Source organism: Ahaetulla prasina, chromosome 3 (genome assembly GCF_028640845.1).
Source record: "Ahaetulla prasina isolate Xishuangbanna chromosome 3, ASM2864084v1, whole genome shotgun sequence".
Classification (NCBI taxonomy): domain Eukaryota; kingdom Metazoa; phylum Chordata; class Lepidosauria; order Squamata; family Colubridae; genus Ahaetulla; species Ahaetulla prasina.
Genome location: NC_080541.1, coordinates 190379096 through 190402660, shown reverse-complemented (window position 1 = coordinate 190402660; position 23565 = coordinate 190379096). Strand labels below are relative to the sequence as shown.

Here is a 23565-nt window from a genome sequence, read left to right as displayed (position 1 = left end):
TAAAATATTGTGTAATATTTAAAATTGACAAATATTTTTCAAGTCACCTAATCTTATTTCATATGGCCTAATGTTAGTAATATTTTTCCTCTTTGAAAACATAACTGATTTTTTAAATCTGTCCTTTTCAGGAGGAAAAAAAGCAAGAGCAGAAGTCGTAGTCATGATAGGAAGAGAAGCAGAAGCAAGGACCGCAAACGAAGCCGTGAACGTGAAAGAAAGAAAAGCAAGAGTCGAGAAAGAAAGCGCAGTAGAAGTAAAGAAAGGAGACGCAGCCGTTCAAGAAGCAGAGAACGTCGATTCAGAGGCCGTTACAGAAGCCCCTAGTATGTTGTGTGAAATTATTGTTTTAGGTTTCTTTAAGAGTAAATAAATAGTAAAAAATTTAGCTTGAGAATATAAGAAAATTCAGTTATAATATAATTACATCAGCATGACAATTTTATTTCCCAACCATTCAGTGTAATGGTTATGATGCTAATAAGAATATATCTCTTAATGATAAATGTCAAACAGAATGATAAAGGCTGTATATAACACTGCTTTTTTCTTTAATCCTAGTTCTGGTCCCAAGTTCAATAGTGCCATGAGAGGAAAAATTGGCTTGCCACACAGCATGAAAATAAGGTTTTGTCTTACTTCCTTTAATGATGGATTTAATGGTTTATATTGATATTTATTCCCTTCATAATTCCGTATTTTTTTTTTTTATAGCAGACGTCGATCTAGGAGCAAAAGTCCTTTTAGAAAAGACAAGAGCCCTGTAAGGTAGGGATTTGAATCTTGCTTAATGTTGCAATTTCCATAACATACTGAATGTTCTACATATTTATATTTTACACTAATTTGTCATTAAAAAATTCTGTTCTGTATGATTGGCTGCTCTTGCAATGTATGTGGATTTATGTTTATAAAGAGAGTGTGCTAGAAAACATACTGTGTGAGCCAGTGATGAATTTCAAATTTTTTTACTACTGGTTCTGTGGGTGTGACTTGGTGGGCGTGGCAGGGGAAGGATACTGCAAAATCTCCATTCCTATCCTACTCTGGGGCCAGCCAGAGGTGGTATTTGCTGGTTCTCTGCACTACTCAAAATCTCTGCTACCGGTTCTCCAGAACCTGCTGGATTTCACCCTGGTGTGAGTGTAGAGATAACTGGACTGGTGTTTCTAACATGCATATATGTATATATTTCGGAAAAGCAAGTTAGAATGTTTTTCTGAGGATGGAAGATCAATTACAAGTACATTGAAGTTAAAAGTATTTTTATAATGCTGTAAATAATGTGAGGTGCCTATACTTAAAATATATATCCATTGAAACTGCAGGCATCTCTTAGTCACAGGTGTTTGGGTTAAAGATAGCCAAAATTTCTTGTATATCCAGTTCCATACTTTATTTGTCTTTTCATATGCATATTTTGCCTGTTGAATATTTATTTATTAAAGATATAGGTCACTCGTTAACTGAGCACTGTATAAGTTAAAAGCATATCCAATACAATGAAAGCAAAATAAGCTAATTAACCAGCATGTTAATACATTCCCACAGAGAACGCATAGTTCCCTAAACTAATATCTGGGAAAAGCTAGGGGTTCAGAGTCTTAAGATGGCAGGATCAGGGCAAGTCAAACCTCCAGGGAAATGCTATTCCAGAGGCAGATTCTGCAACAGAGAAGGCACGAGAGCTTAGCATTGGGTATCGTCCAGTGCAAGATTTAAAAGCATTCAAGTGAAGCTAAAATAGGAAGATGTCCAGGAAAGCTCTGTCCTTTTCACTTCATTTGCAATATAGTCCATGTGAAAATACAAGGGAGATAGTTATGCTCGGGAAATATATTGCTCAGGAAAAAACCAGTGGAGGATGAAATGATGTTCCTGAATCTGAAAGGAGGAGAGTAGATCTTGTGCTTTTGAAAAACGGGTATTCGCGCCCCCACCACCCTGTATCAAAGCATGTTTAATGAATCTATCTGTGTTTGAATACAAGTGATCTTAATAATGTAAAAATCAAATTGGTCAAATCTAGCTTGTTCAGATGTGTTTATATTGATGTAATAAAATCAATAATAATTACTGTTTTTCAGAGAGCCTATTGATAATCTTACCCCAGAGGAACGGGATGCTCGAACAGTATTCTGCATGCAGCTTGCAGCAAGAATTAGGCCAAGAGATTTGGAAGAATTTTTCTCTACTGTAGGAAAGGTGTGATATGAAGAACTCTTGACAGTTCTTTTAATGCCTTCCGGGTTGTTCTGAGATATTTATTTTATTTATTATTAAATTTCTACATCATCCATCTCACCCAAGTGACTGTGGGCAATTTACATCAGCATAATAAAACCATATTAATACATGACTGAAAGCATAGTTTAAAAACAGTTAAAGTGGATTAAAACATGGAAGTGAAAATAAATCAGGTTAAAAATTCAAAGATTGTTAGGATCCCAAGACTGCATCCTATATCTATGTGTAGGAGAAGGAATGGCAGAAACTGGTGGCAGAGTCAAAAGAAGAGTCACACTAAAGTATCTGTGTAGTCACAAACCAACTAATTCCATCTTTTCCTGAATGCTGTTGGCCTTTATCTAGCACCAATTTAATTTGTGATCCTGATATTTCATGCCTGACACCATACTAATTGGAAAGAAATGTCTTAATATTCTAGAAAACTAAAAGGGTAGAGGCTCACCTTGCCTTTGGGGTAGAATGTTCCATAGGGTGGGCAACTGAGAAGTCCTTTTCCTAGATCCCATTAGTCGAAACTTCTTGAGTGACAGGACATACAGCATGCCTTCCCTGCTTGACCTGATGCCACAGGTTGATGTAATCGGGAGGAGACAGTTTCTCAGGTATTCTGGTCCCATACCTTGAAGGACTTTAAAGGTGATAACTAATACATTGAATTGAACCCATAAGAAAATTAGCATTCAGTGCAGCTCATTTACATGTGCCATTCTAGGGTGCCCAAAACTGCTCATGTTGCTGCATTCATTCTGCACCAGTTGCAGTGTCTAAATACTCTTCCAGGGTAGCCCCATATAGAGCACATTATACTTATCCATCTGGGAAGTGAGTAGGGCCATGAGTGACTGAAAAACTAGCTTTTCAGTCCAGGAAAGTGCATAGTACAACCTTGAAGTTGAGCAAAGGCCATCCTAGACATGACTGCTACCTGCTCCTTGAGCAGAAGTCATGAGTCCAGGAAGTCCCCCCCCCCCATATTACATGCTGGATTCATCTTGGCAAACTCCCAGGTACAGATGAACCACCTACCCATAGCCAGTCTGTTTTACCAGGGTTCCGTTGAAGCCTGTTGCTCCCCGCCCAGCTTCCCAAAGTTGCTCCACAAAACTCACCAGCTCCCAACACCAAAACCTACCCCAAAGGATACCATGGTTGATTGTATCAAAGGCAGCTAAGAGGTCAAGAAGAGCTTCAGTGGATGCACTACCACCATACTGCTCGTGCCAGAGGTTATCTAAAAGCTTCTGTCCCATATCGGCCTGAATCGTTCCCTAAAAAGAAGGTGGTAAACTGGACAAAAGTTGTCCAGAACGGTGGGATCCAGTGCCGGCCTGTTGAGAAAATTACGAAGTCTTCTATATATCAAAATACTTATTTTATATATAAACTAGCTTGTATGAAGTAACTGTTAACAATATTATTACTTTTACTTGGACATGGTTCTCCATTGCATGCATATAGTATATAATGTGTACTCTTGGAAGCTTCCTGGTGTGCATATACAATGCAAAATAAAAAAGTTTTCTTTTGTGGATGGAATCTGTTGTTAAAATCTCAGAAAATTTAATCCTGTATCAGATATGAAAATTTCAGGTAGTGGTTTGATTTTATCTGTAGTGGTATATACATATTAAATCCATTAAAGCTTTCAACCAAATATAACAATACATTTCTTTTTCTAGGTCCGTGATGTACGCATGATATCAGATAGAAATTCAAGACGTTCGAAAGGAATTGCTTATGTAGAATTTGTTGATGTCAGCTCAGTTCCTTTGGCCATTGGATTAACTGGACAGCGAGTTTTGGGAGTGCCAATTATTGTACAAGCATCTCAGGTAAGTTTGACTTGAATTCTTTTCTTAGTGCTAATAGATAAGGCTTGATCTGATAAGACTAAATGATTCCTCATTAACCATATTGCTTAATGTGTTGTTTCTATATAGTTAACATTATTAAAACTAGCAGTATTATTTTCATGATTATTTGAAACCTTAATTGAAACCCCAGCTGTCTATTACGACTGATAGTAATAGTTTGTGAGATCCTAGATTACACCATACATGCAAATTGTGGAGATGTCACTGATATTCTTAATCCTTTTCCATCTTGGCTGATTATATCCAGTAGATCTGGCTTAACATTCTGCATTTTGTGAGAAATAAAATTATGAAAGGACAGGTGGTTTCCAGTCTCTTTAGAAGAGACGAGGAGCTGGCTTATTTTAAAGACAGCATTTATAGATCAGTAGCAATTTTTTTATTTGGAGGAAGAAAGGATTCAAAGGTTGCTGGAAAATTCTAGGAACTGTGTATTATCCTGAAATTGAGTTTAGGTTAATTTTGCAATAGACACTGCATAACTACTCAATATGAAAGACAAAGATAATACTTTTCAGTTAGTTTTTATGATTTTCTTTAGCTTTTGATACCAAACAAATAAGACACTTTATATGACAAAAAATTTAAGCAGAAAATAGAACAAAATCTTGAAAGTAAAATAAAAGTATCAGCTGTGTTAGGTCTCAGATAGCTCTCAAATATAAATGTTTTTGTTCTCTAGTTTACATAGCTGGGATTTTGCATATACATAGAAATGTTTCTTGGTAGAATGCAACATAGTTTATACTACTGTATATAGTAATCTATAGTGTTTCCTGTGTATATAATTTTTTAGGCAGAGAAAAACAGAGCAGCAGCAATGGCTAATAATTTACAAAAGGGAAGTGCAGGCCCCATGAGACTATATGTAGGCTCATTACATTTCAATATAACTGAAGATATGCTTCGTGGAATCTTTGAACCATTTGGCCGGGTAAGATTTTTTCAATACAGTATTTCTCTGTTTAATATTCAACACAAATGACTTATCTTTGTGCTTAAAAATCCTCTTATAGTATTATAATTTTTAATGTAATACAAACTCATTATAGAGCCAAGACAGTCTAGGGCTCAATATTGAAATACAATAGAAGAGTAGGGACTGAATATTCCATGCAAGAAGGAATGTGTTTATAAATCATGGGCTTTTCTTGTCCAAGTACCTGTCGAGAACCTGGTTCCAGAAACTGGCCAAAAACGTGACACACATCGGCGGCGATGTGCTGTGGAGATCCTCGCAGCCTGGAATGGGTCTAAAACCGAGCATGTGACAGCCAAAAATGCAATGCGCTGAGGCAGCAATGGGCTCTGGCAATCCCCGCAGACTGGAACAGCTGATAGGCGATATTCTGGGAGGCCAATCCAACCGCCAATTAGCTGTTCATGCTAAATTAGGCTGCAGTAACGTGCTGAAGCTAACCAGGCTGTTTAATGTTTGCTGCAAGGATGCTAGCCAGATAAATACCGATGGATGCTGGGTAGGCAGAGGTAGATTTTTTTTCTTGTTTTCTTCCCCAAAAACTTTTTTTTTTAATTCGCATTTTATACCCCGCCCTTCTCCGAAGACTCAGGGCGGCTTACACTATGTTAGCAATAGTCTTCATCCTATTTGTATATTTATATACAAAGTCAACTTATTGCCCCCAACAATCTGGGTCCTCATTTTACCTACCTTATAAAGGATGGAAGGCTGAGTCAACCTTGGGCCGTCTTATACTCTGAAAAATATGGTACTTGAGGTTAGGCCCAGAAGCCCATTTGGTTACCAGTTGAGCAACTACAGTGCTAGTGTTCTACAGTAGTCCCCAAATTTAATAATCAGACTGCTATGCTCTGTATTGGCTGAAGTTTCTGAAACATCTTCAAAACAGTCCCAAACAGAACACATTGAAAATATGATTTTATATGATTAACAGAATTTTAGCATCAGAACAACTCAAGAGATATAAAGCTGAAATAATGATAGGTGTAAGCTTAATAAGTCAAAGTAGAACATTTGACATTTTCTTACTAAATCTGGAATTGTACTGGACATGTATTTTTAAAAGCACACTGAATTGGGTGTACATATGTACAATTAATGTAATTAATACAATAGGGTTGGGGATCCCTGCTATAGCTGATTGGAATTCAAAAAATCTAAAATGGCTCTAAATAAACAGTTACTACCTCTTTTACTATTCCTGGAATGTATTAGGAAGAATAAAAGGCAATATTGGAGGAGATAGCAGGTATTTTCCCTGGCTGTTCATCAGTATTTGAAACTTGAAAAAACTTTTTAACTTTCACCCTACATTCATTTTTTATTTATTTATTTATTTATACATACATACATACATACATACATACATACATACATACATACATACATACACTAATGGGTAGTCTTGATCTTTTTCAGATTGAAAGCATTCAGCTAATGATGGACAGTGAAACTGGGAGGTCCAAAGGATATGGATTTATTACTGTAAGTTTATAGAGTTGACATATATGGGCTAGGAGCAATAAATTAATTCTTGGTTACAATGATAGTCCATCTATTATCAATCATAACTAGGAAATAATTTCAATGCATAAAAGAAGTATATTTTATATTGCCTAATATGTATGTAGCCCATTGTGTTTTAAATGGGGACAGCATATGTTCTTGAGCAGAAATCTATCTTGTCTCCCATCAGTTTTTTAAAATTGATATTGTGATTAATCTAGGATATTCTACAAGATATCTCCCATGTTTTGAATTTTTTTTCTGCATGCTTCTATGAGCCCTTTGGAAGCACAACAGCATGAAAATATTAGTATAAGAAGTTCTCACTTAATGACTGCCCTGTTTAGCTACTGTTGAAAATTATGATGGATGGGACTGAAAAAGAAATGTTATGAACATTCCTTGCACTTAACTATTGCAGCATCCCCATGATCGCAATCACAATTTGCACACTTTACAGCCAGTATCCAACATACTAGAGTTAATGGAGAAGCCAGCAGTGAAATCAAAAGTCACAGTCATGTAATGTCTACCTTAACAACCTCATTGCTTAATCCCAACTGTGGTCAAGCAGAGACTAAATGTAATAAATGCATGACAGACATAAATGTTTTTGTCTCTTTTCACCCTTTTTATACCGTTGTCTGTTCTTTAAGCTACCTGTATTAGTTTTATATCTAAATTAAATGTAGGCAACATGCTATAACAGTTGCTTCAAATGATAATTATATATTTCAGTTTTCAGACTCTGAATGTGCTAAAAAGGCCTTGGAACAATTAAATGGATTTGAACTGGCAGGTAGGCCAATGAAAGTAGGACATGTGACTGAACGTACAGATGCATCCAGTGCCAGTTCATTTTTGGACAATGATGAATTGGAAAGGACTGGAATTGATTTGGGAACAACTGGTCGTCTTCAGTTGATGGCAAGGCTTGCTGAGGGTAAGTGAATTAATAAGTGCACTATGTGCTTCTTCCTAACCCTAACGCTTCATTAGTTTACGTGTCATCCTTGCTTCTTTCTTTCAGTATCTGACATTGTGTCATATTTTTAAGTATTTCAATAAAATGAAGAGTTTATTATGATTTTCATAGTGGATTTAAACACAATCACATTTATTCTCAAAACTATAAAATCCATGTCCTAGTTAAAAGTAGAATCCCAAAAAGGATTCAATGGTGTTTTTTTTTTATTCCAGGTACTGGTTTGCAGATTCCTCCAGCTGCTCAGCAAGCACTGCAAATGAGTGGATCATTAGCATTTAGTGCTGTAGCAGGTAAAATTAATTTTTAAATTGTTATGTGGATGTTATTCTAGAAAAATCTAACTTGAAACAACAGTTTTGCATGCTTTTTCTTGGAATCAGGCACTCCTTTTTTAAACACTTGTCAGCCTTTTCCTTTTACCAAGGTATACATCATGAATTTATATAATGAAAAAGTTACTTCAGACTAGGAACTGGGACTGGAATTGCTGTCACTAAGTGATGCGGTTATAAAGTGGGATGTCCTGTGATTGTACTGGTTAGCAACAGCAGTTGCAGTTGCTGTCATTAAGCTAGGACTGCACAGTTGTTAATTGAAGACTTCATGTGATCATGACTTCCTGCCCATTTCCCCCTGCCATTGACTTGCTTGTGGGAAGCTAGCAGGTGATGTCAGAAATCGTGATTGCGTGACTGGCTCACTGTTAAATGTGGGCTGGGCACTATCCCTGGATCACAATCACATGACCAAAGCGATACTGTGATGGCCAGAACTCCAAGGACTGGTCGTGACTACTACTAATTGAGCATCATTTAAGTTTGAATTGTCACTAAATGGCCATAACTAGAAGACTACCTGTGCTTAACATTTTCTATTGAGTATGAAGTCTCTTCTCAAGATGAAATAGTATTAAAAATTTTCCAACATTCATTTTCAGATTTACAGACAAGACTTTCTCAGCAAAGTGAAGGTGAGATTTAATTTGAATATTGTACACCATTTAAGAACTGGTTACTCACAATTCTATTAGCTTGCTTGCCATTTATTAAAAGTAATCTCAGAATTTCAAACATTCTCTTGCTTGTATTGGATAAGGAAAGGAAAAAGCATTTATCCTACCATTTTGCCAATTAAAGGTTACAGATACGAGAGTGTTATTTATTTATAATTATTTGTGTCTTGCCTTCATAATTTTTACAAATAATTCAAAATGGAAAATATATCCAACACGTCTCCTCCTCCTATTGTCCCAGTCACTTTGGTATATTCAGGAATACCAAGCATTTGTAAGACAGCCCATGGATCACCACAGTAACATTCCAATATACAAGCAATGTACCAGAATATGCCAGGTATTTTACTTGCTTATTGTATTGATTATTAATTAGTCAGTTGATAGCGCAAATGTACAAAAATAAAATAGATGCAAATATATAAAGATAAAAATACAGCTAAATAAGTTAATATTTATTAATATTGGAGTTCCATATCCTACTTTGATCCATTAGAAGACTTCTCAGTTGGACAGTCTTAACTATAAATTTGATGATTCTTCTGGTAACAGACAAGCTTGATCCTTGGAGGAAATAACTCACTAGTTTCTTTGGAGAAAATAAAAAAGTTTCATGCAAGAAATTCAGTATGTGTTTCCAAGAGTCTGCTTAAACATTTTCGTGGCTGACCTGAGGTTAAGTACTGAATTGATAAGCAATATTGTGAAATAATTTTGATATATGTGACATATTAGTCTATTTCTCTAAAGTACTACTTTGGATAATCTGCCGGATTAGAAAAAATCCTCCACCAACAATTTCAATCTTTAATTATAGAGCAATTTTGTATAGGATAGGCAGGCCTGTTTCAGTTCTAATTGCAGAATCTGGAGTGTACTTGTCCCCTTCCCAGATTTGTTACTGAGTAAGGGGCTTTTAGTAGATTCTTGTAATTCTGCAACTTAATTAATACTTGTGCTTTTTGCTGTATAAACATTTAATATAGTACTCAGTTTATTAATTTAAGTAAAATTTTTGAATTGGCCATGACTCTCACTGAATTTTTACAAAGCTTATCTATGCTAGTAAACGCCATCTCTAATTATGGGAAGAAGTTTGTTTTATGGACTACCCATCAGTCACCCATTCCCTCAGAATGAACCATATACATCTAACTGGGAAAATGCAAGTAACCACACAAAAAGAGCAGAAGTGCTACAGAACAAAATGCACAGGTACCGGATATGTGGTACCTTGCTCAATAGTAGTAACTGTGAGAGGGATCTTGGAGTCCTAGTGGACAACCATTTAGATATGAGCCAGCAGTGTGCAGCAGCTGCCAAAAAAGCCAACACAGTTCTGGGCTGCATAAACAGAGGGATAGAATCAAGATCACGTGAAGTGTTAATACCACTTTATAATGCCTTGGTAAGGCCACACTTGGAATATTGCATCCAGTTTTGGACACCACGATGTAAAAAAGATATTGAGACTCTTGAAAGTGCAGAGAAAAGCAACAAAGATGATGACTGGAGGCTAAAACATATGAAGAACGGTTGCAAGAACTCGGTATGCCTAGTTTAATGAAAAGAAGGACTAGGGAAGACATGATAGCAGTGTTCCAATATCTCAGGGGTTGCCACAAAGAAGAGGGAGTCAAACTATTCTCCAAAACACCTGAGTGTAGAACAAGAAGCAATGGGTGGAAACTAATCAAGGAGAGAGATGCAACTTAGAACTAAGAGGAAATTTCCTGACAGTTAGAACAATTAATAAGTGGAACAACTTGTCTGCAGAAGTTGTAAATGCTCCAACACTGGAAATTTTTAAGAAAATGTTGGATAACCATTTGTCTGAAATGGTGTAGGGTTTCCTGCCTAGGCAGGGGGTTGTACTAGAAGACCTCCAAGGTCCCTTCCAACTCTGTTATTATTATTATTATTAGAGTTCCTGGAAACCTGGCATTTAAAGGACCTATCAGCAGATCAGTTGAACTAGATACCATCCACCATCTGATCCAAATCTTACATAACAAACTAATCCTCCGAGGCTAGTCAGAATAGAGCTAACATAATTTCCAGCTTTGCTGAAATACAAAGCAGAATGTGGAAAAATTATGCTTTCCCTTTTGGTAACAAACACTCTAAATCTAAAGTTAGTCAGTCATCTGTGCTTGCAGAGGAAGCATTTGAAAACATTGCGATTTACACAGTCACGTAATGAACTCATGTCCACTGCTGTATTTACCCTTTATGGCCGTGAAAATTTGTTCTTTCAGATCCCTACTTGTAACTGAATTTATTGGCTAGTTTTAGTTGCCAAGTTGTTACATAGAGATGGGGCTAAATCAGGGGTGAAATGCTCCCGGATCGGACCGGCTCGCGCGATCCGGTAGCGATGGCGGCTGCTGGTTTGGAGGACTCTGCTGAGCTGCACCATCTGCAGAGGGTTTGTTTGTTTTTTTTACTTTTAAAAGCCAGTTTTGCTTCAGCCAAAACTTGCCTTTAAAAGTAAAAAAAAGCCTTTGAAGATCCCGCCCCTCAGCTGAGATCGGCAGAGACTTTAAACTTTAAAAAAAAAAAATTAAAGTCTCCTCTGGCGATCTCACCTGAGTTCCTCATCAGCAGAACCTTACTTGTACTCTTACTTGTAGAAAACATGTTTTCTACAAGTAAGAGTAGAGATTCTAAGGCACTTACCTGATTACTGATGAACGCATGGCTTTTTTCCCAGCCCGAAAGCAGTTTCAGTTTCAGCCAGACAGAATCAATCGCTTAGCTAATCTATTTCCTCGGTGATCAACTGGCTGGCTTTCCTGGCTGAGGAACTCTGGGATTTGAAGTCCACAATAAAATAAAATAAAATAAAATAATGAAATAAAATATTTGTGCAGCTTTCAAAGATTTGGTGTGTTTCTGTAGTGCAGTGCTTCTCAAATAGTGGGGCGGGCCCCCCAGGGGGGGCGCGAGGCTCCGTAAAGGGGGGCGCGTTTGACCTTGGCAAACACTGTCATAACAAGCTAAGCCCCGTGTTTACAGTCGCGCGGGGGGCGCGAAAAATGTTTTCTTCTTCCTAGGGGGGCATGACAGAAAATAATTGAGAAGCACTGCTGTAGTGTTTCACTCTAATTACACAAACACACAAAATCTCAGAAAGCTGTAAGTGGCATTTTGTGTGTGTGTGTGTCGTGTGTGTGTAAAGTGTGAAAGTTGGTTTTTGAGCTTTTTGTGGCTGTGTGAAGTGTGAAGTGCAGCTGCTTTTACATTGTGTGTGAGTCAGTTGTGTTGTGTTGTGTGTGTGTGTGTGTGTGTGTAAAGTGTGAAAGTTGGTTTTTGGTACCTCATTGTTTTTTATACTTCGTTAATTATTTTTATTATTTATAAAATAATAAAAAAAATAAAAAAAAAATAAAAAAAATAAAAACCCACCCAGTCATCTGACCACCAAGCGACACCCACCAATTAAGCCACACACATAGAACCGGTAGGGAAAATTTTTAGATTTCACCCCTGGGCTAAATGTTGATCTTATAATTGTCCAGTTATTCTTTTAGCAGTATGTTAGAAGGGCTCCTTTTGGAGGCAGTGTTTTCACTGATAGGGTTAATTTTGTGGATTCAGAATTAAAAGGTTTGCTTATGAGGAATGGCATTTCATAACAGAACTATATTGTGTATGTATGTATGTATGTATGTATGTATGTATGTATATATATATATTATTCAAAACGTTTTACAAAAAATAATAATTTCCCCCCCTTCCCCCCCCAAACCCCCTCCCTTCACTAATCCCTCCCCCCTCCCCCCTGACTTCCCGGATGAAGCACAAGGTATAGTTAAAAATAAAACAAACATATGCTAAGAAGATTTTCCCCCAAAACTATTATACCAATTTTCCCTCTCTAGCTCTGACTTCCTCCTAACACAACCAAAATCCTTCAAGAAAAAATAATAATAATAAAAAAATATTAACAATTAAGAATAGCAAAATATGTAAATCAATAAAACAAATTAATCCTAAAGTATTTAAAACCAACTAAAACATAAAAATCCAATCCAATTCAAAGAATATCTCCCTTATAGCTTCTATAACCATATAATTTTCCCCCCAGGTCTTTCTTACATAAACTCTTTCAAAAATATTCTATTCAAAATACAATACAACACATTATAAAATTTCAATACCAAGAATTACAGTAGCTATTCAAATTTAGTCCATCCTCGTCAAAATCCAGTATAAATCCAAATACCTAGTCTTTTATAATAGATATAAAACATATAATCAACCCATTTCTTCCAGATCTTCCTCACATATTGTCTTTCAGGGACAGTAATATTTTTGTCTGTTAATAATTCAAAGGATAATACTTTTGTCTCTTGCCATTTTTTTTGATGCATTAATCTCTGTCTTTCCTTCATTTCTCCTTTTGAAAAGTCAGTCACAATATTACCTAATAGATCCTTATGTTCAAAAATCCACAAATTACTACCATATATTCCATCAATCCAAAGAAAGAATTCTTGAAAAGCATTAAGCCTGTAAATTTTTTCAGTTCGGGAGACAGCCTCCTGTAGCACAAATTCTGACATTTCATCCAAACTATTTAAAGGAAACTTCTTTACATCAACTTGTTTATTCAGGATCATATCTTCATATTTATCCATTTTTATTTGTATCTCATCCATTGCATTTAAGTCCTGTTTGAGTTCGTATTTTTGAATAATTAAATACATTCTTTCTGTGTAATCCCGTATAAAGTCACGAATCCATTCTTCTGAAAAAACCTTCATGGCAAAGTTCTTCTGAAAAAACCTTCATGGCAAAGTTCTTACTGAAAATCCCCTTGTGAAATACTTAAACAACGTAATATAATCCAACAATCCAGAATCCAACACAATATGATGAAGTCTCCATTCAGTTTCGATTTCGCAGCAAGGCTGATCTATTTGCAGTCAATCTAAAACGCCATTTTAAGAGAAGGAAAAAAAAATTTTTCTCAGCTATATTGTATATTATTATAGGTATGTATGTATGTATGTATGTATGTATGTATGTATATCTCTGATACGTAAACCAAAATAAAAATGACCGAAAAGTCATGCTATATTTTCTTTTTCAGTCTTAGCTGCAGCTGCTTCTGTACAACCACTTGCAACACAATGCTTTCAGCTGTCCAATATGTTTAACCCTCAAACGTAAGTTAACCTGATGTAGTTTTCTAAAATTTCTCTGGTATAAAGACGTAAGTTAATTGTCTTCTTAACTTACTCTGTAGTGAAGAAGAAGCTGGCTGGGATACAGAAATTAAAGATGATGTTATTGAAGAATGTAACAAGCATGGAGGTGTTGTCCACATTTATGTAGACAAAAATTCAACTCAGGTATATATATTTTTTAAAAACATATCTAATGTTAGCATTATTGTTGGGCCCTTTAAAGTTTTATAAAAGTGTTCATGCTATTAATGTATGCAATATATGGATTCTTTCTCACTGTTTTTAACTAAAGTATTCTAAAATGAAGTAACACAAACATTGATTTGTTTGTGCTTTGTGCCACTGCTATGTAAACAATTTCCATTTCTAGTAATTAAGACACAAATATAATAAAATAGTATAAAACATAATATTATGACTGCCATCTCCTCTTAGGATTGGGAACAGTGAAATCACACATCCATTTCATCCACAAAAGCCTTTCAATGCAGAGATAACACAGTTCTATGTGCTATATAGTTTTATCGTCAAAGGCAACCCATATATACTGTGTTGCAAAAATCTAGATATGAAGAAGTCATGACTGTCAACAAAACTCTAAATTTAAGAAAAGCTGCCATAAATCCAAAGCTTTGATCATTTATTTATTTATTTATTTATTTATTTAATCACATTTTTATACCGCCCTATCTCCCAAGGGACTCAGGGCGGTTTACAGCCTATTAAAAACACCAATACATAACTATAAATACAGAAATAAAACACTAATTAAAAAACTTATTAGATAAGGCCGAATTAAAATTTACAATTAAAATAATAAAACCCCATTAAAACTACATTTAATTAAAAACCTAGCCCAGTCCTGCGCAGATAAATAGATGTGTCTTAAGCTCGTGGCGAAAGGTTCGAAGGTCGGGAAGTTGACGGAGTCCTAGGGGAAGTTCATTCCAGAGGGTGGGGGCCCCCACAGAGAGAATTATGGTTTCCACCTAATCTTCCAGCAGGAGCTGTGAGTCCAGGAGAACACTGCATGACGTGTCTGCTTGTTATAATGGAGCATGACCCTATCTAGGTCAAAGAGTCGAAGCTTTTGAATCAACAGCCACTCTTAACTTTGAGATTAACTCTAAATCTGTTTCTTCCCATCCAGTATCTAATTACTTTCAGGCAGCAGAACAGAATTTTATTCATAGCTAATGCCTAACCTGGAGCAGAGGTGTATGTCTAGGGATCAATAATGTACTGACAGCATCTCATCCTGTACTAGGAGAATATTCCAAAGATTCTTTTTCAAAAGGCAACTGGGCTTTCTTTGGTTTTCCTTGAAGATGTTTGACTTCTCATCCAAGAACTTTCAGTTCTAAAGAATCTTGGATTAGAAGCAAAATGTCTTCAAGGCAAAACAAAGAAAGTCCAGTTCCCTTTTGAAAAAGCACCTTTAGGACAACCATGACTGGATGACTGAGAATCTCCATAAGACAGGTACTGTTGGATACTTTTTCCCAATAGCTTCATGTAAATATTGAATAGTAAAGATAATGTACTGTCAATACTATGTATTAAAAAGCCAGACTTCACGATTCTTCATGTTCAAGTGCCCTGGGGATATGATCTTTCCCTCCCTCACTGACTGGAATTACCTGAGAGAAGAACCACTGCAATATATGCTTTAAAATCTAAGTGCTCACAGTTGATAGTACCAACAGCTGTTTAAAAAGTTCAGAAGAACCAGGAAATCATACTTCCTTTATACATGTCCTACCAGAATCAAACTTTCACTGTTCAGTCACTCTCTTCCAAGACCCAAATTACATTATTCCATTCTCTAATTTCAAACAAATTGACATGGGACACAAACCCTTTTTAACACTCCAGAGTAATGGTTGTGTACCTTTGTGAAATACATCTACTGGGACTGTCTTCCTGGTTGTTACTCTGTCCTTGAGTGGCAACTTACCTTTAAGTGGCAGCCAGCTATACCTATCCATATTATTTAATCTGTGACAACCACAGGCCAATCTCCTGCTCATCTCTTCATTCCTCTTCTGAATTACTATTTCCTCTTCTCACAGTCCATAGCAATTTTAAGCTTATCAAACTATTCAACTGTATGTTCTTTCGGCTTCTCTCTCTCTTCTATCAAGATAAACTCAATCCCAATGCTATCTCATAGATGTAGAATTATATGAATATTACAAAGTTGAAAATTCAATATAAAGTTTATGGAACTATATGGAATGGGAAAAACCTCACCATTTTTAATTGAAATATGATATTTCAACCAATAACAAAATAGAGTGTGCAAAACTATCTGGATCAACCATTAATATTAGTTTCTAGTTTGAGAAGCGGGGTCTCCATAGTCTTGCATTTCTTTTGGTTGCATAAGTCCTGGAGTGTTTTCTTCCAACTTCTAATAGGCATGTCAGTAACAGTCCAGACTATACAGTGGTTATTTATACTTTTAATTTTTTTAAATTTAATTTTCCTGTTATTTCAGGAGACAATACTCAAAAGCTTTGTATTGCACTGTTCTTTTCAAATATTGAAAAACTTCAACATTTAGCATTGATTCAAAATGCTGGGGCCAGATGTTTATCTGAGATTAGGTGTTAAAATCATTAGATGGGATTGAATGGTCACTGTATATTGGGTTAATGAGTAAATAAATGAGATATTGTCAAGTGTGAGAAAATCAGGAAGTCCAGGCAATTTAAATGAATATAAATGTTTATTGGAAGCTGATGCTCTCTACAAGAATCTGCAGTACTGACAATCAAAGCAAATAGATGGTAGATAAGAATCAATGGAATTCAAGGTGGCCTGGATTTAGATCTCTTCTGGGACTGATGACACGTTTGACCCTTCCTTCAGGCTCAGCCTGGTTATCTCCTACAGATACACTCTAAGATACATTTCTTTGCTTTCACCTTAGTCAAAAAATTGTGCTAGGTGTTTTAACTGTTAATGATTTAATACAAATTATTTTTAAAATTAAGCAATTAGCAAAGACAAAAGTATTTTTACCAATCGATTTTTTTCTTAAAATTTCTATGCCAACGCCTCTTGATTTGCAAGTAAAAAGATCAATTACATATGTTTGTATAAGCATTAAAATAGAGAAGAGCAAATAGTTGAAGAAAATAAATTGCTAAATAGAATGAATTGTGCAATGAATTGTACTAACACTTTCGTGCTTGTAACTTTTAATTGGGCAAAACCATGCATTGCAGGGCAAAACTTTTTGAACCAAGGTACCTCACATGGGCTAACTTACAGAATGAATATGAAATTCAGGATCCATGATTCCCATGAAATTTAAATTTTTATAATATATTTTATATTTAAAAAAAACTTTATGAAGCACAAAATATCATAGAACCTTTCCTGTGGTCAACTGGAGGACCCAGATTGTTGGGGGGGCAATAAGTTGACTTTGTATATAAATATACAAATAGGATGAGACTATTGCCTTACACAATGTAAGCCGCCCTGAGTCTTCGGAGAAGGGCGGGATATAAATTCAAATTTAAAAAAAAACAACTGCTGAAACTTGACTGCTATACAATTCAACATAGGCTACTTTCAAATGTAAGTCTGTTGCCTGCCATCTAGCTACTGAAAGAGGACATCAACAGCATCACTTAGCTCACCAGGATGAAGATACTGGATAACATGAGCATACTGATGTTTGCTCACCTCATGGTAACAGACTATCTCACCAGGCTGAGATGGTAGATTAGATTCAAGCTCTGGTGAACTCTTCATCAGGACAAGGGGTGATAGTATCTGCTGTGACATGATGTGGTGGTAGTGGTGGTGCACCTCTTTCCTCTTTGAATATTTCTCTGAGTTTTTAAGAACTTTTTTTGATGAGGGCAGTTCATCTGGAGGCATTGAGGAATCTGGTAAGGAAACGGTTTATGGGCTGTCTAGTAAATACTGTTTTTTTATACTTCAGGGCAACGTGTATGTCAAATGCCCTTCAATAGCTGCAGCAATTGCAGCTGTCAATGCATTACATGGAAGATGGTTTGCAGGTAGGTCAATATTTACTACATTGTCATAATATAGTATGGTTATAATATGGCTAATAGATATAGATGAAAAATTGGAAAATTTGCTCTTTCAGATGCATCATCTATCCTCCATTAGTATCTGCTCTACTATCACCAACTCCTTTGGGCCAGGAGCGGGAGTCTAGGAAAAGGTGTTCTTAAAATGATGTAAAAGTACATTCCCCAAATTTGGTTTTCAGTATTTTCAACTCTTAACCATATGGCGAGTGACACATACTGTCAGGAGCCAATGGAAGTTGCATTTCAAAACAAAGAAAAACTTTTTAAGAAATACAAAAAATTATTTGATTGATTTCTGCAACGGGGTAGTTTAAGAGATGGTAAATTGAAAATTCCAAATTTAGGAGAGTTAACAAAAGTAATAAGGAATTGATTTGAAGACTATCTCTGATCATGCCTATTTTGTATAATTTGTCTTGTTTGTGACAAATTGCCCCAAGGAAATTTAATCAATAAGGCAGATAAGGAAATATTTCTTATTTTATATTGGCTGAGACTTGGACAAACACATGAAACCTGGTTGCTAATTCCAGAGTTTTGCACAAGGGCACAGCAGTATTACCTACTGAGCGGTGTGACCTACGTTATCTTTGCCATAGCACAAATTAGTACAAATTGGTTTATCTTTGTGGGTGGGAACCAAATGCCCAATTATTACAAGCATTTAAAATTCTTTTTTTATTATCCTATGTGACATTTTATCTCCTGAGGACTTGTTTTTTAAATAAATGTTTCGCATGGGTCTTGTGACTGTGATAAACATATTGTATATGTTTTGGTTTTAGTTGAGTCATACTGAATGATGGATATTCATAGTAGGATTGTAATGTGAGTTACCTAAAATAAAGCTGGAAGCTGTTTTCTATATTTTATAGCCATTGCACTTTGTTCTATTAGATATTAAGACACTATGTTTTCTTTTACAGGTAAAATGATCACAGCAGCATATGTTCCTCTTCCAACATACCATAATCTTTTCCCAGATTCTATGACTGCAACCCAGCTCTTGGTTCCAACTCGGCGATGAAGGAGGATTGAGTCAGTTTTGTACATAGCTATTTTTGAAGGAAGACTTGAGTTACCTTTATTTAGATGAAAACAAAAGGAAAAAGATGTAAAGTCCTTTTGTGTACATTTCCTGTTACCTTTAAAGAAATATATATAATAAGCAGGAATGCTGTGATTATTCTCATGATTAGCATTCCCACTGTAAACAAAGCTGACTACTTGTTCTGCCTTGTAATTCTTGTACATTTAGACTTTTGGCTAAAGTATGGTGTAGGAACAGACATAGGTTATAGAAAAGATTTTTTTTCTGTAAAAAGATGGAGAGGACATTTTTAATGTTTTGCAAGCCTTTCTTTTAATGCAGAAGTTGCATTTTACATTTATTAAAATGTAGATGCTCTGCTAAAGGTTAAAATGAGATTTAACTGGACATTTTAGTGTGTTTTGTATGGATTGAAAATTGAAGAGGCTGCTGAACAATTTTCAGTCATCTGATCTGCTCATGTAATGTTAAACAGCTGGTAAAATTGAGAGGATTAGAAGATTTTATTTCTAGATGGTAACTTTTGATTGTCTCTGTAAAAGTTTCTTGTAAATAAGGTGTAAGGTGTGTTTAGAATTCCAAACAAAGCTATCTCTGCATTTCCAGATTAAAGTTCCAATGATTGCAGGGAATGTACTTAATTAAAAGTTGAAGTAGGAAATGCAGGAATATATTTTGTCTGGTTGCATATAATCTCTGCTCTTTTTTAAGCTCTGTGAGCTCTGAAATATATTTTTGGGTTACTTCAGTGTGTTTGACAAAACAGCTTAATATTTCTATCAACAAACAACTTTCATATGGCAACAATCTTTGTAAGAACCACTCAAATAAAATTCTCTCAAAGGCCTCCAGAAGAATTATTATTATTATTTTTTACAAAACTGAAGATTAACTTTAATCAACATTAACTCTGTTTAGGTGAGCAGAAGCCTGATTTGTAATTTGTGTTTACAGAATGAATCAGCAGTATAGTTAAATTTTAGAGCAATCCTTAAAAGCTTAATAGAAAAATCTCCTATAGTCCATATGTTTCCTTATTAGAATTTTCAAGTATTTATCTCCTTTAGTGGTTTTCTTCACTTTTCTCTGCTGCACAAAACTATTCAAAGAATGTATTGCATTTTAAGAACAATTACAGATTTCAAGATATAAGGGGGGAAGGACCGGCATTTTTTTATGGCCAGTTGAGGACTTCCTTTATTTCCTTCTATAGTTGTTGGTCAGGTAAATTTATTTTTCTGGTTCATTTGATTTAAATGCATTGTTTTGAGTCTTCAAGGAGGGTTCTAATAACTCAAAGTCAAAACTTGAAAAATCCTTATTCATAACTTCCATTAACAAAATATTGTTTAAAATATGCTCATGAGAAAAATAATAAATTTCTGAGCTCTTATTACTATATTTTGTTCATTGCATGAGAAAGATTGCATGTTTTAAACCAATTACAACTTTTGATATAAAATAATTATAGGGTGTCAGTATAAGAATAATGCACACACTGAAAAACAGACTTGAAACAGACTTGAAATTGGCAGATTGAAATTCCTGACATAGTATATAGAATATATCAATTATCTTTGGGGAACCACATGCAGTAAAGTGCATTATTTGTTCCAAGTTTATTTTAGGACAACATTTTCAGATCTCATTTCTATCCAAGAAAGTGCATATCTTACACATTTTGGTGGGCAGCATTCTGTTGCTCAATTTTCAGGGTACAAGTTGATCATGAGCAATGAAACTATATTATGTAAATAGATAGTACAGGACATGATAAAATCATTTGTTTAAACAGGTTTACCGTAAAAGTTACTACTGCTGCGCTGAATTACAAAATACTAAGTTTGTTGGAAGGACTACCCAGCTTGAAAATATATAAGAATTGCATGAAGTTCTATATCCATTATTCCAATCAGACCAGTCTGTTTCCATCACATACCATTGACATTCTTGCCTTGAAAACCATTGCTATGAGATACACTATGTAACCCAAAGCTTTCTGAGAGACAGAAGAATCAGTAGCTGGCTATTTTAAGACACATACTAATTTAGCCTGAGCTCATAGATACCAGTGCTATTACGAATTCGTTTTCCTTACCAGCCAGCCAGTTATCATTGCAGATACCGTAACAGCTTTGTTTTTTATGGTATAAATATTAAGTTGTAATGTCATGGAGAGATAGAGAAATTTATTCCGATTTTCATAAACCTTAAACATTTCTTTTACCTAACATGATTCTCGTATGCTTTTCCAATTAAGATTATTGTTTATTTTCTGGCTCATCCCTATGGTTTTATAAACGCCTCTTCTATTTGTATTGCTTAGTAATAAGCTTATTGAAGGTCACATGCTTGCCAGAAATAAAGAATAATCTTCAGATAGTGGGCCTGAATATACTGCCTAAAAAGTTGATAGAATGAGGGCTAGAGTTTCCATGCCTTGAGCTTTGTAAATACAAGAATACTGTGAATGTTGAGTTTGCTGTAATCAACTTAATATTCCTATTTTAAACTCTTTAAAAGGAAAGTATTTTTCTAAAAATACATCATTATCTTGCTTTCATTTGAAAATTCAGTTACAAATGTTGCTTCCTTACACATTTCTGTCTTACAACAATTAATTATTTAATAAATGATTAGTATGTTACTTATGACAGATTCATCATTCTGGTGACTTCAAAACTAGAGTAAGGACAGACAACAACAACTGGAACAGAGTTCATGGGAGACACGGATTGGGAAAACTAAATAGCAGTGTGGCCTACTTTTTCTGAGCAAATGTACCGAGGACAACCTGTGCATCACTATCACAATGTTCACACTTGCAGACTATGACAGTCAAATATATGCCAGTATTAGAACCTGGACGTACAAAACTACTTGGGTACATCCAGGTCCTAACACTGGTGCATACTTGACTAAGTATGTCAGTGTGATCTTAAAAGACATCACCATCAACCATGCTATTAGGCAAAATGCTGAGTGCTAGATAGATGACAGGTTAATTTAGTCACTCCTCAACCTAAACGGGCCCTTTGCATCATGAGTAACCAAGGGCTCTCAGAAACTCATTCAACATCAGCAGACCATAAGACCCACATCAAGTTCAGCATTTCCAAGATGTACTCTCCAGCAATTTACCACCTGTAGGAACTTATTCTGAAAAGTGGACACACTTCAAAAATGTCACCATACATCCTTCAACAAAAGTACTTGGACTGAAAATCCAGGTACATCAAGTATGATTTGATGAAAACTACAAGGCCATTTCAGCAGTGCCAAGGCCAAGAACAAGGCTTGTGCAGACTTGTAGAATGATTCATATTTTGTCAGACATACAATTTTAAGTACCTTCAATCCAAAGTATAGATGGAACTGAGAAATGTAGGGTAAGTAACAAAAGAAGAAAGCTGAGCAGTGGAATCCTATGTTATCATGCATGCCTCCAGAAAGTTCTTCAGTGCTACGAAGTCTATGGTTCTATATCAGGATGGTCTCCCCTTAATGACATCTGATTGGTCAAGTTGGATCAAATACTAGGAAGGACAGGAAAATCATTGGACTGAACCCTTTTCAATTTACTAAATGGAATGTCCATAACTAATTATATCTTAGATGCCCTAGACCTCCCTGTACTAATGAGATTTGACCACCTATCAGCTTGAGCAAGACTGAAAGTTTTATCACCTGTGCCAAATAAACTTGAGTCTAGAATCACTTGATGACACCTAGTTGACATATATGCACAGCTTCAAATACTTGGGAAACATGTCCAACCAGTAGGTCTTTTTGGACTAAAAAAATTGATTGTAGGATTAACAGGGCCAGCCAGGCACCAGAGCAGCTGTGTGATACGAGTGGTCAACAACATACCGGTAGCTGAAATTCTAGAGCTGTAGTTATCCTTTCCTCCTATGTAGATAAAAGTCCTGGATTCTGTACCAAAGGCCCATCAAATTTCACATACATGCTCTCTGTTCCATTCTTGACATTTGTTGGCTTTTTATCTCACCAGTTACTTTATAGTGTGCTGGAGTCCAAGAAGAGGTGTTGAGGTTGATCACGCAAGCGCTATTTATTTTATTTTTTATTTATTTTATATATAAAGCTATAAAGATACTGTGAAAGAAATCCTACAGCACTGATATCCAGCCAAGTGAATTAGAAGCTGCAGCTGTTGACAGAACCACTGGCAAGCCCTGTGCTTTGAAATCTCTACTGACTTTGAAGATAGGTGCCACCAAAAACTGATTTAAAATAATGAATGGTCTCAAAGAATAACATCCAGAGTTACTATAACAATGGACCTTCAGTGCCCCCATTCACTTAAACTGTTTCCAGTCTCAGATAGATCGATATCGATCTGTCTTTGGACACACATTCCACAATGTTCTCCAACCTCTAGATAAGAAGATCTTAGCAGGAATAATTCCTGAAAAAGTGTAATTTGCATCTTACATTTGCTGCTTGAAAGTTTTCCTTAGTATTATTGTATTGCTCTTTTAATATCCTGTTTTAAGTTTATAACCCGAGTATGAAGATCAAGGTTTGGCACATGTGAAGGAGACAGTTGCATATTTGAAATGATTTTATACCTGCCACTATTTGACACAGCTAGCGATATTATC

At 35.6% G+C, this 23565-nt stretch overlaps 1 protein-coding gene across 7 annotated transcripts in view; it reads left to right on the top strand.

Moving 5' to 3' along the window:
• RBM39 (RNA binding motif protein 39) overlaps positions 1-19784 on the top strand; it is a 33711-nt gene extending 13927 nt beyond the window's left edge. For 5 of the 7 annotated variants that reach the window (XM_058175071.1, XM_058175078.1, XM_058175074.1 and 2 more), the window contains 14 exons: positions 132-326; positions 562-627; positions 715-768; positions 2088-2205; positions 3930-4082; positions 4921-5058; positions 6526-6591; positions 7351-7555; positions 7813-7890; positions 8538-8570; positions 13711-13786; positions 13867-13972; positions 17769-17847; positions 18813-19784. In XM_058175071.1, coding sequence (XP_058031054.1) covers positions 132-326; positions 562-627; positions 715-768; positions 2088-2205; positions 3930-4082; positions 4921-5058; positions 6526-6591; positions 7351-7555; positions 7813-7890; positions 8538-8570; positions 13711-13786; positions 13867-13972; positions 17769-17847; positions 18813-18913 — 1468 coding nt within the window. In that variant the 3' untranslated portion in view covers positions 18914-19784. The remainder of the gene's footprint in view (positions 1-131; positions 327-561; positions 628-714; positions 769-2087; positions 2206-3929; positions 4083-4920; positions 5059-6525; positions 6592-7350; positions 7556-7812; positions 7891-8537; positions 8571-13710; positions 13787-13866; positions 13973-17768; positions 17848-18812) is intronic. The other 2 variants (XM_058175072.1, XM_058175077.1) reach the window with 2 other exon arrangements.
• The last annotated feature ends 3781 nt before the right edge of the window (positions 19785-23565 follow it).